The sequence below is a fragment of the Petaurus breviceps genome, unplaced genomic scaffold, assembly GCF_028583685.1.
Source record: "Petaurus breviceps papuanus isolate PSGF00001 unplaced genomic scaffold, PetGlider_PUasm1.0 81, whole genome shotgun sequence".
In the NCBI taxonomy this organism is placed as follows: Eukaryota; Metazoa; Chordata; class Mammalia; order Diprotodontia; family Petauridae; genus Petaurus; species Petaurus breviceps.
In genome coordinates this window covers 2,917,858-2,935,189 of record NW_027186546.1, presented here as the reverse complement: position 1 = coordinate 2,935,189, position 17,332 = coordinate 2,917,858, and the positions used below count along the sequence as shown (strand labels likewise).

The 17,332-nt window shown below is 35.1% G+C and overlaps 1 protein-coding gene across 1 annotated transcript; it reads left to right on the top strand.

Annotated features, from left to right (window-relative positions):
• Nucleotides 1-3,697: 3,697 nt before the first annotated feature.
• LOC138176073 (small ribosomal subunit protein eS27-like) lies at nucleotides 3,698-4,163 on the top strand. The gene has a single exon (XM_069106813.1). The coding sequence runs from the start codon at nucleotides 3,789-3,791 to the stop codon at nucleotides 4,098-4,100; it is 312 nt and encodes a 103-aa protein (XP_068962914.1). The 5' UTR covers nucleotides 3,698-3,788; the 3' UTR covers nucleotides 4,101-4,163.
• Nucleotides 4,164-17,332: the final 13,169 nt, after the last annotated feature.

The window sequence follows — 17,332 nt, the reverse complement described above, 5'->3', positions numbered from 1 at the left end:
TTCAGTGCTGGAAGGTACTTCAAAGGCCACTTGACTCCTTCATTTTACATATATATATATATATATATATATATATATATATATAAAAGACTGAGAACCATAGAAATTGAATGACTTTCCCACAATCACATAGCTAATGAATTGGAAAGTTAAGATTATAACTAGGGCACAGTGGATGTAGTGCTGGCCTGCAGTCAGGACAATTCATCTTCATGATCTTCATTCTGCCTTCAGACACTTAAGAGTTGTATGACTCTGGGCAAGTCACTTAACTCTGTTTACCTCAGTTTCCTCATCTGTAAAAATGAGCTGGAGAAGGAAATGGTAAACTACTCCAGTATCTTTGCCAAGAAAGCCTCAAATGGGGTTATGAAGAGTCAGATAGGATTGAAAAGACTCAACAGCAACAAAAGATTAGAACTTAGGTCCTATGATTCTTAAGTTCAGTAATTTAAGTTCAAAACTGTTTCTATTGTTGTTTTACAGTGAGATGTTTAAAAACCATTATACTGTAATCATTATTTAGAGTGCTTTGGTTGAAGAAAGAAGACATACCTAGTATGGCTCACTACCTAAAGATCCAGATTCTTTGTCTCTAACCCAAAATCTGGGTTAGCAACAATTAGAAGAATATAACTTTATTTATCTTCTGTTTTGATGAATGGGCCTTGTGCCTTGTGTTTCTCTCCTCAGTGACACTCCCCACTTACCACCAGTTTATGAGAAAAGGTACAGTAGGAGAATTGGGAGGGTCAAATTTAGTCAGCTTGATGAGATTACAGACATTTGTTTGAAAGCAATTCTGAGACACAAGGAACTCACTAATGATTTAGTGATTAAAAATTAACCTTCCTTTCCATGGATTTATAAAGGCACACATGTTGCACTCTTAAAGTTTTGGTCTCCAGGACTGTTATCTTTTTTTTCTTTTTCCATTGTACCTTCTTCTAGAGTGCTGTCTTTCCCTGGTAAGTGAAAAGGCATTTGGAGATCCAGAGAAAATAAGACCAATTTTCTTGAGGACAGAAGTCTGATCCTTTGTCAGTCAAATATTAGGAGTTCTTTTTCTTATCATTGCCTCCAAAATGGGAAGCTGAGATTACTCCCCACTTCTTTCATCAATTTGATGAAATTACAAGTGATAGATCCTTGCCAGAAGATCACCTACAGTTGAAATGGAAATTTACCCTAGCACCATGTGGAAAGAATGGGGAATACTTCATATCGATCAGCTTCTCCCATGATCCATTTCATTTATAGGGCCATTATCTGGATTTTCTGCCTTCTCAAGTTATCTACTTTATTCCTATTAATGACTGAATTGTATCATGTGACTCTTTTGGATATTAACTATTACACTGACTGGTGCATGGTAAGAACTTAATAAATATTTATTGACTAATGTGTTTATAGAATTTTAAGTTACTTGGATTGTATATGAAGCTGTTTTTTTTTATTTTAAAGTAAATAGCCTGAAAAGGATCATACATTTCAAGAGAAAAGTCAAAAGGTACATATTATCTGATGTTTACTTTTTCAAATGTTATCTGGAAATTATACTTCTAAACAGAATTGGGAAATGATATTGTCAATGTGGAGAGACTATAAAGACATGAATTAAGGTTTTAGGTCAGTTGTTTTAGCTAAATTCATCCCCACTCCCATATTATTATTATTAAATGGTGCTATTAAGCATTTTTATTTCCAATGTGCTTTGCAATCAATGATTAGTTGCTTTGAGGAACAACCCTAGGAGGTCATTCAGGAGCATTGCACTCATTAAGAGAAGTGGAAACAAACTAAGAGTCTTGCCTGTGATTGCCTAGCATGATATTGGTTCAGCAGAAGGGAGAAGTCAATGTTCCCCTGGGCTATCCACACTTTCAGAGAGCAACACTACGCTACTCCAGAAATTGTTATAGTTGATTCCTAATTATCTGCATAGGAAAATATTGGCATGGATAATTATGGAGAAATGACCCTTTTCTTATTGTTGGAGAGACTTAAATGTTGTGATTATACATGCATATGTATACATAGAACATGTAATTTGGATGTGCTTGGTGTTCTGATACAAAGGGCCCGCATTCTATAAATGCCCATGTGCACATCTAAACTCTTTTTCTCTTGTGAACATCCATTTTGGAGAGTGATATGAGAGAGAGATTTGAGAAATATATCATGAGAGATATTTGGGAAAGTAAATGCAGCTGGTTACCTGAGCTAAAATTTGAGCTCATCAAATATCCATGAAACCAAATCTGCCTTTGATCTAGCAGCTAGAGGCATCTTTCAGACAATAACCAAAAAATAGTGCAAATTCCAAGGACAACAAGTGCAAACAATTGAACAAGATTTTTATTATATACTTTGTGCCAGATACAATTCTAAGTGTTGCAAATCCAAATACAAGCAAAAATACCACCCTCAAGGTTCTTAATTTCCTTCTTAATAAAAGACATTATGTAAAAGGAAGTTGAAAAGGGAGGAGGTAGCACATGGGAAAGGAGGATGAAGAGAGAAAAGGGAAGGTCATACCTTTGCAGGAGAATGGAAGAGAAAGTCTGGAGAGTTGGGAGTGCAGCCTGGAAAGGAATGTAGTTATGGTTATCCTCTGTAAAATGGAGATTCTGGGAGGAACCAATCAAAGGAAGAGGATGAATAGCAGAGATTATTTATCTCTGGTATGAGAAGTTCAGAGGTAGTGTGAACTTCCAGGGAAAAGAGGTTTCTCTTTAATAGAGAAAATTCAGAGAGGCAAGAGTACATCCTAAAAAGGGATTGAACTCTCATAAGAATAGCTCCTAATTAATGTACCTATCTCAAAAATTCTCCCAAATTCTATTAAGTCCTACACGTAGCGGCTAAACTGATTTTTCTAAAGTTCAGATTTGACCATGTCATTCCTCAATTCATTATAGCCCCCTTTTACCTTTAGCACCAAATTCAAAATTTTTTGGTTTGGCTCTTAAAGCTCTTCAAAATTTGGCCCCAACCTGCTTTTCTGCCCATATTATACATTAATCTTCTTCCCCTATACTAAATTCCAGATACATTGGCCTTCTTTCTGTTCTTCAGTCATTACACATTTCTCTTCTTTGTGTCTTTGTACTGTTTTCCATACCTAAAATATGCTTCATCCTCAGCTCTGCCCTTACGCTTGTTTCCTTTCATAACTAAGCTTGTCTGTCACTTTCTACATACTACACAAAGCCTTATGGCCAAAATGGCCTTGTATTTATCTTGTATATATTTGTATATGTACATGTTTTCTCCCCTATTGAATGTAAGTTTCTTGAGGGCAGGGATTGCTTCCTTTTTATCTTCATTTCGTCAGTAACTAAGCAGAGCCTGGTGCTTAGTAAATGTTGATTGGTTTAGGGAAATAGATCGAGCTGGTTACCTGAGCTATGATTTGAGCTCATCAACATTCATCAAACCATCTGCCTTTGATCTAGGAACTAGAGCCATCTTTCAGACAATAAACAAAAAAATTATTACTGAATGATTGAGCAATTTAGCCCTTTGTAGTGCAAAATAATGGTGAAGGCAAGCTAAATGAAACAAAAACAAAGACATGACCTTATGACTCATCTTTTATTTGTCAAGTCAATCAACAAAGCATTTATTAAATACGAGAAGCTCTTTAGGAATTGCAGATACAAAAACCAAAAATGAAATAGTCCTTACCCTCAAGGAGTTTGACTTATTTCTTGAAAAGAAAACAATAAGTAAGGTTTGTATTCTTTTCCCAGAGACATCAGGGTAGGGGAGAAGTTTCAAAATTTATGTCTCCTTTCACAGAAGAGGTGAATAGCTTTTCCGGCAGTGAAGATATCTCTGCACCAACATGCCTCTTGAAAGACCTCCTGCACCCCTCTCCCGAGGAGAAGCGGAAGCACAAAAAGAAGCGCTTGGTGCAGAGTCCGAACTCATATTTCATGGAAGTGAAGTGCCCGGGGTGCTATAAAATCACCACTGTGTTCAGTCACGCACAAACAGTGGTTCTCTGTGTGGGATGCTCCACTGTACTCTGTCAGCCTACTGGAGGCAAGGCGAGGCTTACAGAAGGATGTTCCTTCAGACTGAAGCAGCACTAATGACTGAATCAAGATGAATGAGGAACTGTAAAGAATAAAACAAATTTGATACAAAAAAAAGAAGAGGTGAATAGAAAATCAAAAATGGAAAAGTAGTTACAGCTAGGGGAAAACAGAGAACTATGTTCAGGTGTTCTTGGGTGGAAGATAAGGAAGAGGAGAGGAGAAGAAAGGAGGAGAGGGCTGGATACCTTTCTACCTGAAAATGGAAAATAATTAGGTGACTTGAGAATGCTGATAAATTCCTATGTGACACTTTTGATTTGGAATAGGCTTGTGACTCTAGGGTAGGTGTATATCAGAATCTGCTTTAAGTAGTAAACTAACTTAACTCTTTCCTTTTTTTTTCCCCCTCAGAGAGTCTCTTGTTAAGTTTCTGAAGAACAAAGCCATATCCATCAGAAACCATACATTGTTTCCACGGCTTAGAAAGTTCTCACCTTCATTAAGTGGTCTTAATCAGAGCATAAATTCCCTGAGATGGAAGGGACCTCAGGGATCATATAGTCTAAATCCACATCTGAATAACAATGTTTTCTACCCGATAATAATAACAATAGTAACAATGATAACAGCAAGCATTTCTACGCTACTTAGAAATGTACAAAGTTAAATATCACCTTTTGTCCTCACATCCTCACAACAGGTCTGGGAGGTAGTTGTTATGATTTTCCACATTTTGCAGATAAGAAAACCAGTAGATAGGTAAAGTAATTTGCCCAGAGTAACACAGCTGGAAAATGTTTGAGGCAAGACTCATAACTTCTTAACTGCAATTCCAGCATGCCCTTTATCTGCTATACCTAACTCAGATCCCTGGGAGACTTTTGTAGAGCCCTCTGTCCAGGTTGGCCTTGAACTAATTATCATTGTTCTTGAGTCCAATCAGTCATTTAACTAATCTTGAATCAATTGAACTATACTATTACCTAGTCTATAGAATATTTAGAGTCTTTCTTATCATCTGTATATCATGAGAGACTTGGTCAAAAAACCTTGATGAAATCCAGTTATGCTATGTATGGCACTTCCTTAATTTAAAATCTTCATAAGGGCCAAAAATGGAAATTAGTCTGGTATGACCTGTTCTTGATGAACCCATGTTGGGTCTCAGTGATCACCAATTACCTTTGATAAATATACATCCCTTTAATAATATATTTTAAAGTTATTTTTGCTATTTTCTGGAATCATTGTCAAATCTATGCTCAGTAGGCTGCTTCACAACTCTGTTCACATGTAAAGGTCATTATCTATGCCTCAAATATATTCTTTTACTTATATATTTCAGAACCATTATTTTATTTCAAGTATTTTCCTTCAAGGCTTAATTCAGGTGCCACTTCTAGTTGAAAAGTCCCCTGATTTTCTCAGCTGAAATTATTCTCATCTTCCTCAGATTTTCCTAAAGTACTTTTTTCTAGATCTTTCTTTTGCCTCTATCATACCCTACTTCATATTATACTTGCCTATGTTATAGGCCATATCCCCATTCCCAGACCTCAAAGAGAATGTGAGATTCCTTGAAGGTTCATGAGGATAGGTTATCTCCAATCTTGAACTACTTATTCCAATCTCCATGATATTCTGTGATAACCTACACCAACTTAATCATGGAGTTCAGATGCTCAGTCCACCTTATAATTTAAATAACTTCTCAACAATCAATTCTTTCTATTGACTTGAATTGTGTGGAGAAAAGTAATTTCCTTAGTTAGTTTTTTTTCTAGTTTTTGAAGGATTATATTATCATTTAGACCAGTAAGAATTTCATCAGCTGCTGTGCATCTAACAGAGAAAGTTCCAACAAATACCCAAATAATTGACATTGTTGCCTCAATACCAGGTTTGTGATCAATTTCTTGAATTTTTTTGTCCTTTTCCTCTTTTCAGTTGGAGGGTTTGTTGTGTTCTCTCACCATGATATTGTATTTTTTCTTCCATTGATCTTCACTGAAATGCCCCTCCCAATATAATTCTTTGTTTTATGTATTTCCTCATAAAGCAGATAGTGCCACAGTTGTCAAAGTTTCCAAGGCAATGGAATTCTTGACATTAACTAAATATTTAATATATTGGTTTCCCACATGACATTTTTATGCTTCAGATCCAGATCTATGATTTCATTGCTAAAAGGAACTTCTGGGGTAGAAATTCCCTTTACCAATGCAGATCTATAATTTCTCTTTAAATTATATTTTGAGAGAGTTGTCTGGGGGTGCTGAGAGATTAAGTGAATTGCTAAATGTAATACAGCTAATATTACTTTGGGGTAAGATATGAACTTAGTCCATTCAAACTCTAATACCAGCTTTATGTTTATTATGTGATACTGCCTCTTATGTTCTTTGTATAAGATGTTTAGTTGAACAATAAAAATAGTCATGAAAAAATATGATTTTCAAATAGAGAAGTTTTTCATTTAAAAAAGAAAATTATCCAATGTTGGCATGAATGAATGAAGAGAATGACTGAATTTCAAAGAAACCAAATTTTGTTGTTTGCTGTATTTTTTTCTTTTTGTTTTCAATATGCTTAATAGGTTGACTTTAATCACATTCAGCAGTAAAATATGACTGAAAGTTCTTCACATGAAAATATTTAACAACCTATGTTAGACTTAGAACACTTGAGACATTTAGACAAATTTTTCCATTTTTCCATTTTATCATTTATTCTAAGTCAGTGCAATGTACAAATTTCTTCTGTTCAGTTGAATGTATTCCTATTACCCAAAAGTAATCCATGAAAGAAAAAAATATTTCAAAGGCATATTTTTTGGTTCAATCAACAATAACTACAAAATACCAATTTATACAAGTAATATGATTAAATATGCTCCAAAAAGAGCCATAATATATTAGAGCTGTTGAAATGTCCTCACAAATCACTGTGGTTTATCGCTCTGATCTTGAATTATGTGAAAAGATGTCTGATTTATGTTGTTGATCCCTCTTTTAGATAGTTGTGTTCTTGCTTAATGTTATTAAATAAGTTCAAAGCTGCAAATGGGTCATCCTTGACTTAAGACACTTGAAAAATGGTCTCTTTCCTTAAATTATATACCTTGTTCAGTCATCCTTGCTTGTTTCCATTGTTAAGGTTATGGGATATTGATAGGTCTTCAACTTTTACATAGGCCTTTGCCTAAGAAAAACCTCCACTTATCTTTTCCTGAATCATCTTAATTTTCATATAAGATTCTTGAAGTTTGGTAGATAAGTTATTATTCAATTATAAAATATAAGTAGTTTTATGGAACACAGAAAATAACTAGGGAAATTAAATATAACATATAAATATATCCTGATCAAGCTGATTTAAAAATGACAGAGATCAACATGGACCATAATGAATACTAAATCTGCTTATTCAATTAATTTGTAATGTATATCTCTTAAGGATGCTGAATGGAGATCTTAAATGATCATACATGAAATTTATTTACACAGAAAAGAAAAGGTACTTGACATTTATCTAGTAGAATACTATGCTTTTATATATAGATGGTCAGTGGTCTCTTTGAAGTTCTGGTGTTTCCAGTTTCACAATTAAAATATATCCCTCATGAGGCAGAGGGTTTATTTCTAATCCCATTGTTCTGCACTAGGATCTTTCACAATGGGGGGGGCAGCCCTTTATTTTCATATTCAAGACCTCCCCTGCTATACTCTGCACCTGAATAGCCTATTATTCAGTGTATTTGAGAATGTTTTGTTATCTACTGCCAAAGCTAGGGATTCCTAAGAGGGTGGATATTTATAAAAGAAAACAGAAGAAATGAATTTTACAATTTCTCTCTCTTCTTTGAAATATATAAACCAGATTCTTTTGCTAGGCCATTTATGTCAGATAAGTAGCAAGCTGTCCTATGAAATGCATCTTAATACTATTATGTTTTAGACTCTGAGGTTCTTAGGATAGAAATTCTGTGTTTTGAACAGTGTGACATTTCATCTACTATTGATCTTACATATACTTGTGGCGCATTACAAATATTGAGCAGTTATTTCATTTGAATTGTCAAAAAATTTGATGCTTTCAGTTGTCCCCCACTCCCCACTATGAACAACATGGTAAAAAAATTTTAGGTTATTAAATTATGTAAAAATATTTAGGTTATATAAAAATTGAATAGGTCTTATTTTATACACAATATTTATTAGCTTCTCTAAGGGATAATAAAGAAGATAAACACTTTGCACTTTTTAAGATCAGGACACACTCCTTGAAATAAATAAAAAATGGAGATAAGTTTGATAGCCTTGTCATTAACATCAGGCAAGACATAAAAGATACCAAAGCCTACTGTCATGGCAAATGATAAGCATGGAGACTAGATGGATGAGGGATTACTTTTAGTTGGTGAAGCACATGTTGCTTGTGTAGATGACAATATGCTAATGGTATAAAGATCTGAGACATTGCAGAACCTCTTAAGTGGAATCACTCAAAATAATATCACATAATTATCCACACACAAATAGCCAAATAGATGAAAAATGTTTTTATTTTAATTTTTCTTCTTTTTTCATTCAGGTTATGATATGCAATTAGATACACAACACATAAAATTAACTTATCAGTACAGTTGCAAATAGACAATAAATCAAAAACAGATTTGAACATGAGGAGAATAGTGGGTTGGTTGGCATTTGGCAAAAGGCATTGATGTTCTATATAGAGAAAGTTTCTCTATGAAGTGCATGCATACATGCACATATCTATTCATATCTATATCTATCTATCTGTCTGTCTGTTTATCTGTTCTTTTTATGTTAATTCAATATACCTGTGTATCATTAAGTATCAGAAAATTGAGGGTCACCAGAAGGACAATGGATAGACTAGTGGTGGATGTAAATATTACCAATGACTACATTGCCATTGATGAATTGTATGGGGAAAATGATATGACAATATCACCATGGAGGTATATGATTAAGTGGGTATGTTAGTCATATATTAGGAACAAGTAGTAACAGATGTTTAGTTACCCTGTGGACAGTATTGGTATCCATGTAATGACAAAAGATATCAGGAAGGGACAGTGGTATTTACAGGAGGACTTGGATACATGTCACAGGATGAGAAATCATCAATAGGTTGTAATCTGAACTGACAAAGGGAGCACCAATATTCATGAGAAATATCCAGAAAGTTGTACTAAGAGAATAATGTGGCACCTAGGTGGCATAGTGGATAAAGTACCAGACCTGGAATCAGGGAATCCCATCTTCCTGCATTCAAATCTGGCCTCGGGCACTTACTTGTCTTGTAATCCTGGGTCCATAACTTAACCTTGTTTGCCTCAGTTCCTCATCTATAAAATGAGCTGGAGAAGGAAATGGCAAACCACTCCAATATTTTTGCCAAGAAAACTCCAAATGGGGTTGTGAAGAGTCAGACATGATTGAAAATGACTAAACAGCAACAAGAAAATAATGGGAATATTATGAGTCTATTGCTTTAATGAAAATTGTACACAATTCTATAGATAACTAATGAAATAGTCCTTAATCTAAAAGAAGATAGAAACAGGTCATTCTTAACTATTAGTACACGAAAGACATCTTTCATTGGAATGGAAATATTAGGGGTCAAAAGCTTTGAAATCTATGTGTCTATAATTACTTGATCCTTTTTCTTATGTTTAAATAACAAGCATGATTTAGTAAAGTAGAATATGTGTGTCTCCTAAAGCCATTATAAGTTTTACTAGGGTACTCTACATTATACCATAAGTATCTTACATTTCAAACTGGGTTGAATAACCAAGTACCCTGGAACTAATAACAGATTAATTCGGTGCTTTGTCCTTAACCACAGGGATATAGAGATTCGATCTCTGATATAATTGACATAGGAATCCCCTCAGGAATCAGGGGGAGGGTTGACATTTTCTATGAAACATATATTCTTACAGAGTTTCCTACAGCATTGATAGATTAAGTGACTTCCTCTAAAACATAAGAGCCATCATGTGTCTTATGGGTACTGAGGACAGTTTTCTATTACACTACACTGTCTCTCCTTTACCACATGCAAAATAAATTTTGGGGAATATACTTAAGTTTATGAAGGCATTTTGTGAAGATAACATCTACCATAATAATTTAAGTTTTCCTAGGAGGAGAACCAAGCTGGTTTTATTAATTGGCTTCCACATTGACCAGATATCCAAATATGGCAAGCTCAATTTAATCATTAAGGTTGAAGAGAAGACAACCATACACAGTAAGGAAATAGAGACAGTTTATTCTGTTTTTACCAGGTCACACAAAGCTATCCAGGTAATGATGAAAGGGGAGATTCTTCAGCTACAAAAGAAACCAGACCTTGCTTATTCATGGTATATAGCAATAGTTTAAAACCATATTGTAGATACTGATATAAATATTGTAGATACTTATTTCATGTTATTAGTCTGTCATTTGATTTCACAAGACTTAGGGCTTAAAATCAAATGTATACATGTATGAGGAGGAGAAGGATGTGGAAGAGAGTATTAGAAGAGGAGAGGAGGAACAAAATAAGAAGCCACTTGAAAATACAGTCATAAAATCAATTAGCAGTTTTAAGTGCTTTCTATGTGCCAGGCACTGTGCTGAGGGAATAAAAAGGCAAGAAGAAAGGTCCCTGCCCTAAAGGATCTCATGTATGAATGGGGGAAATAATAAGCAAACAATTATGTATATCCAAGTCATGCAGAAGAAACATGAGAGGTAATTTCAGAAAGAGGGCACTGAAGGATGAGAGGGGGGCAGAAAATGGCTTCTTACAGAAGGTGGGATTTGAGGAATTCTTAAAATCCAAGCCTTTCCTGATAAACCTCATTTTTGGTTCCTGGGTAGGCTGACTGTAGAAAACTTGAGTATAAGGTGAAACAATAAGTGGCAAAAGGTAATTTTTATGAAAATAGTCCTGTGGTGCTTTTAATGAAACCCTATTGAGCATGTAATGATCAAGGCTTAGGAGTCGTTTTCTCTAGCAGCTGGTATAGTTTATTTTTTTTTATATGTCACACACACAAAAAAATTATCTCATGGAAATTACATCTACCAGTATCATGACTAAATAAACTATGTGCTTCTTTCAAAACTATTAATTTTGAATTTTCTAGTATTTTAAACATATATTCTCACTTCATGCTAGGGTATAGTGGTTCTTAATCTGCTTTGTGTTATGGATCCCTTTGGCAGTCTTTTGAAAACTCTAGTCTCAGAATTTTTTTTTAAATCATAATTGATGGAAATGCTAGATTTCAATTAGAGGTTGGTCAAAATAAAGCTTTAATTTTGTCATAGCTAAGATCACGTAGCCACCTAAAATCTGTCAATGAAATACTTCAGAGTCCAAATGTTAAGAATCCTTATGCTAGGGAGAGGAACAGTCTCCATATTTACTTCCCCAAAGTCCTCTCCTAAGTTGGTTTCCAGACTAGCAGAAACATATATTTACTCTTTCTGAGACCTATGTTCTTACAATAATTCCTTGTGGTGAATTATTTAATATACATGTGCATGTTTTGAGTGTATAGAGGAAAACCTGACTTGGAGTCTAAAGCCTCAGTCTAAAGTCATATTCAGTTTTGCCTCAGCCTCACCATTATTTTAAGTAAGTCTGACAGCTATTGATGATCTACTGTATACAGAACCTTATTATGTTATGTTGGGAACAATTCACAAGCATAGACGCTGTGTATGAAGCCTTATTTCACATGGGAAAAGGACTTGGGATAGGCGAAAGGAAGGGAACAATTCTCTTTGCCAGCATGAAGGTATGCTCTAGTTTCAGATGAGGAAATATTCATAGTGACTTGCCAAAGGTTGCTGTCGAAGTGACAATTGGACCAGGTCTCACATCTCTAGTTTCCAGGCTGTTAAAAACCAAATTTCATCATTTATGTTTTAATTAGCAGGAATGAATTTGGTTCAGAACATATAAAGGATGACTACATCATACATATATGACATACTGTAAGATGTCTTAGAACACAATCCACGAGCTACTTAGGAAAGGATAGGAAAAATGTCCCAACAAACCTTTAAATACTTCTAGCATCAAAGGCAGTATAGTATAACCTACTGATGTTACAAATACCTCATAAAGCTATTACAGAAATTGTTTTACTATTTTAATTTTAATATTTTCAAAAATATTTTAGGAATTAATTTTAAAATATAATTTAGTGGAGTTTTACTACAAATATCTAGATAAATCCCTAGATAGATGTGCCTTAAAGCAGAAATTGCTGTAAGATTTCTCAAAACAATCCTCCTAAATACATGTGTATGTGGTAGGATAGAGATGGGGAATGAACTTGTGATTTCATCTGTTTAGAAAACTCTAGGTGAGGAAATTCCCTGTACAAACACTGTTCAGCACCTTGTCTTTGACTTAGTCTTAGAGAATTATTTAGAGCACTGAGAGGTTAAAAACCTTGAGTAAGGTCACATAGCCTTTGTGAATCAGAAACATGACTGGAACTGAGGTCTTTCTGCTTTTGAAACTGGTTCTATATAACTATGCCATGTTACCTCTTATAATGGGAATGTATTTTAAATGATGATGGAGGCTTTTAAAAATATTTAGTTTTTTAGTTTTTAGCATTCATTTCCACAAGATTTTGAGCTACAAATTTTCTCTCCATCTCTCCCCTATCCCACACCCCACAATAGCAAGCATACTGAATACCCCTTCCCCTAATCTGCTGTCTCTTATATCCTTCCCCTTCACCCCTTACTTTCTTGTAGGGCAAGATGGATTTCTATACCCCTTTGACTGTATATCTTATTTCCTGGTTGTATGTAAAAACAATTTTTAACATTTTTTTTTAAACTTTGATTTCCAGATTCTTTCCCTTCTTCCCTCCTCACCCACTCCCACTGGGAAGACAAGCAATTCACTATAGATTGTACATGTGTAGTTACACAAAACATTTCCATAGTAGTTATATTTTGTAAGATTAACTGTATTTCCCTCCATCCTATACTGCCCCCCACTTGTTCTATTTTCTCTTTGACCCTGTCCCCTTTCAAAAGTGTTTGCTTCTAACTACCCTCTCCCCAAATCTGCCTCCTCCTTCTATCATCCCTCCTCTTATCCCCTTCCCTACTACTTTCCTATAGGTAAGATATCCAATTGAGTGTGTATGTTATTCCCTCCTCAAGCCAAATTCAATGAGAGTAAGGTTGACTTATTCCCTTTCACCTTCCTGCTCTCCCAATGATGGATATTTTTTTATACAATATAATTTCAGTGTATAAAAAAAGCCTCACCTTAGTTTTCATAGAGAAATATATACATGTATACTGCACTCCTTAAGTGAAAGCATTATATCTGAAGAATTGTTAGCTTACAAGTTAGCATTATCACTCTTTTTATTTTTAAAGCAATCAGCGTTAAGTAACTTGCTCAAGGTTACATGGCCAGTTATTTCTGGGTGGGGTGCTGAGTATCTGAGCCCAGATTCGATCCAGGTCATCCCGACGCTGGAGCTGGTGCTCTTACTTCCTGAGCCACCTGGAAGCCCCTAGCATTATCACTCTTGCTAAGTCAAAATACCAGTGATTAACAATGAAGATTTTTGTGTTTTAAATATCACTTTTTATCCTAAAGAATCCTTAATTTCTAAGTGACAAATAATATTTGTGGTAAGACTTACTTCATTCTCTGAAATATTGCTACTTTTATTTAAAAGGGATGATTTACTTACCATGGAAATTTAGTTTAAAATAGATTCACGGAGAGGTTCAGAAGTTCAGCCTCTCACATATAGAGTCTATGTGACCCTAAGTAAATCACTTATCCATCAGTGCCCAAGCAACAGTTTTAAGACTCAGTTACAGGGGCGGCCAGGTAGCACAGCAAGTAAGAGCACCAGCTCTAGTGTCGGGATGACCTGGGGATCGAATCCAGGCTCAGACACTTAGCATGCACCCAGAAACACCTGGATGTGTAACCTCGAACAAGTTACTTAACCCCAATTGCTTAGGGGTGGCCAGGTGGCTCAGCAAGTAAGAGCACCAGCTCCAGTGTCGGGATGACCTGGGGATTGAATCCGGTCTCAGATACTTAGCACCACACCCAGAAATAGCTGGCCATGTAACCTTGAGCAAGTTACTTAACCCTGATTGCTTTAAAACAAAAAGACTCAGTTATAGATGAGTTGAGCTAATAGATGAAATTTTAAAGCGAGAAATTGCTATACAGGTTTCTCCCCTCCTCACCTCCCAGTGTATCTACTACACCACAAGAATAAACATATGCAAATATATTTGTATATATGTATGTGTACATATATATGTCTGTATATGTGAGAATGTGTGTTTATGTACTGATGCAGACCACGATTCCTTCTAATCACTCAGTAATGATCATAATTGTTATGATAGCTAGCATTTTAAGGTTTACAAAGTTCTTTACAAATATTGTCTCATTTGAGCTTCACAACAACCCTGGGCATTTGTGCTATTATTATAACTAGTTTACAGATGAAGAAGCTGTGGTAAAGTCTAAGTGACTTGCCCAGAGACACATAGCTAGTACGTGCCTGAGAATGAATTTGAACTCAAGTCTTCTTCAGTTCAGGTTTAATACTCTATCCACTGTACCACTTATCTCCCTCTAGTAGATAGTTTGAAAGAATTACTGTGGCAGAAAAGACAAAAACAAAAAAAAACAACCAATTACCCTGTGGTCAACCTGAGAATGAGTCCATCTATACAAAGCTGAATGGGTACTTGGACAACAGAGGAATAAACCATCGTGAGGTGCATATGTAAAGCATGTCTAGGTTTGTTAGCACTGACAGAATCTGAATTCCTTCAGAATACTATCTGAGAACAAACAGTTACATTCCTGCCATAATGAAACAACAAAGGAGGAGTTTTATGGCAGACACTATTTGTGTGGGGATATGCACATACATACCTGAATGCACATATATACAACCTATATTTAATGGAAATCCATATCCTTTATTTTCATAGTATGCTGAAAATCATAGAAATTTCTATCAATGTGTTATATGCATATGTACACACATACCTCTAAATAAATCCCATCTGGCTGGGTACCTATGAGTATATGTCATTTTGTCATAGATATACAAGACTTTGCTCCCAGTCTGGGAGTTTGATTTATACAATGATGGGTCTTCTTCTGTACTTGCTGATTCTATTCTCTATTATGCTCTAAAGGCTTCATATTATCTGCCTTGTCTGATTTGCTTCTGTGTCTCATTAAAGTAGCCTGCTGTGAAGCTAATTTTTCTTGCTCATTTTATTGATATTTTAGGAGAGTGAGATTTTTTTCCAAAGCAGGTCTTGATTTAGTTTAAGTTTTCGTAACTGTCAAAAGAAGGTTTTAGAACAACCTTCTAAAATAAATCAGAAAGGAAAGTAGCTTTATTTTGGTATCTCTATTGAAATATAAATTACAGGTCATTGATCTCTTTTCCCCACTTCCTTGCAATTATTTTTATTGAAGAATTTTGAAGGAAAAAAAAGATAAGACAATATAATGCATTAAAAGCAAGCTGATAAACAATGCCTAGTGATGGGACTAACACAAAGTGAGTTTGGAAATGGTAACTTACATTTATTGAGAGATTAAGTATAATCGAATCTAGTATTGCTATTATTCCTCATAACAGAATAATTTCTTATATCTAGAATAATTTGGACCAGTGATTCAATAAGTCTAATTCTGAGCCAAATCATCATGAAATGGGAGTTTACTTCTAGCAATCTATATTGTCACCATAGGCTGGACACAGTCACCAAATGAATATAATGACACGAGAGTGCAAATGGGACATATTCAGGGGTTTACAAATACAGCAGAGGCAACATATTGTAGTGGATTGAGAGTGGATCTAGGAACTAAAAGCTCAAGTCCCACTTCAGATATGTACGGATTATGTGACCCTGACCAAGTTACCCAGTCTTTTAGTCCTCTAGGCAAATCTCTAAGACAACCAGTTTAAAAAAAAAATTCCATTTTTTAAAGAAAATACTGTCCTTAATTAGTAAAGGCAGTTTCCTTACTGCAGAATCTCATATATCAGTGAAAATATACATCCATCCCTAGCCTATCTGCTGTAGATGTAGTGGAACATATCCTAGGTTAACCTACCATATTGCCTCAAGGAACAAAATCTGTAACCATATTTAGATTATGGTCATGGTCATTTTGGAAAGCAATGCACTTCTACATATGGAATTTTTGTCAATCAGAAGCAGAACTTGCAATATTCTGAACAGTAAATGGTGGCTTTCAGCACTCAATTATGTAATTAAATCTAAGATCTGTAGTTTGAGAGACAGACAAAAGGAGGAGCATGGTATGATATGAGGAGCACTAGATATGGAGTCACTGGGTCTCAATCCCAACTCAGCTACCTTCTGCCTGGAAGTCTGTGGGCAATCCATTCAATATTAATCATCCCTGAAACTGTATTCTTATTTATAGAATGAGAGCACTGGACTAGATTCATTCTAAGGACTCTTCCAGCTGTAAATCTATGATCTGATAGTCTCTGAGTTTCATCCCAGCTCTAAATCCTATCATCCTATGATTTATGCTTCCCTATGTGGAAAGCTTCCTCAAATACAACTTCTAGAATCCCATAGGCTTATTTTAGAGTATGGGCAGTATGACTTAGGGTAAAGAGGTCCTTCCCTAGACGCATCATTGTATAAAATACATTTTACTCAAGGAGAAGATCACTGGGAATTCTCACCCAGGTTGTGTCAACATCTCTAGCTCATGGATCTATGTAGTCTTCTGTGCATAGTAATGGAGGTGAAGAGAGCTGGGGAAATAAAGCATTATAGAATCAGAGATATTCCCAGAGAAGATAGTGGATGCTACACTGTTGCTTTTGCCACTGAATTTGTAGGCCCCAAAGTCATTAATAAGTTAGACTTTGTAGACTACAAATCATTCAGAAAAGGAACACAATATAACAAGGAGACAGAAGCTGTGTTCCTCTCACACTCAACCCCATCATAACATGTATTCTATCCATAATATTTAACTATTCATGGAAATTCATCAGTTAGGGAAGTAAGGAATAGTTTACATATCAGATTTAAAGAATTTATGACTAAACAAGATAGAGAATATTATGTAATGCAAAATGGATAATTTTGATTTCATTAAATTGAAAAGTTTTGTGCAAACAAAGCCTTAGGAGGGAAGCAGAAAATTATGAAAGAATTTTT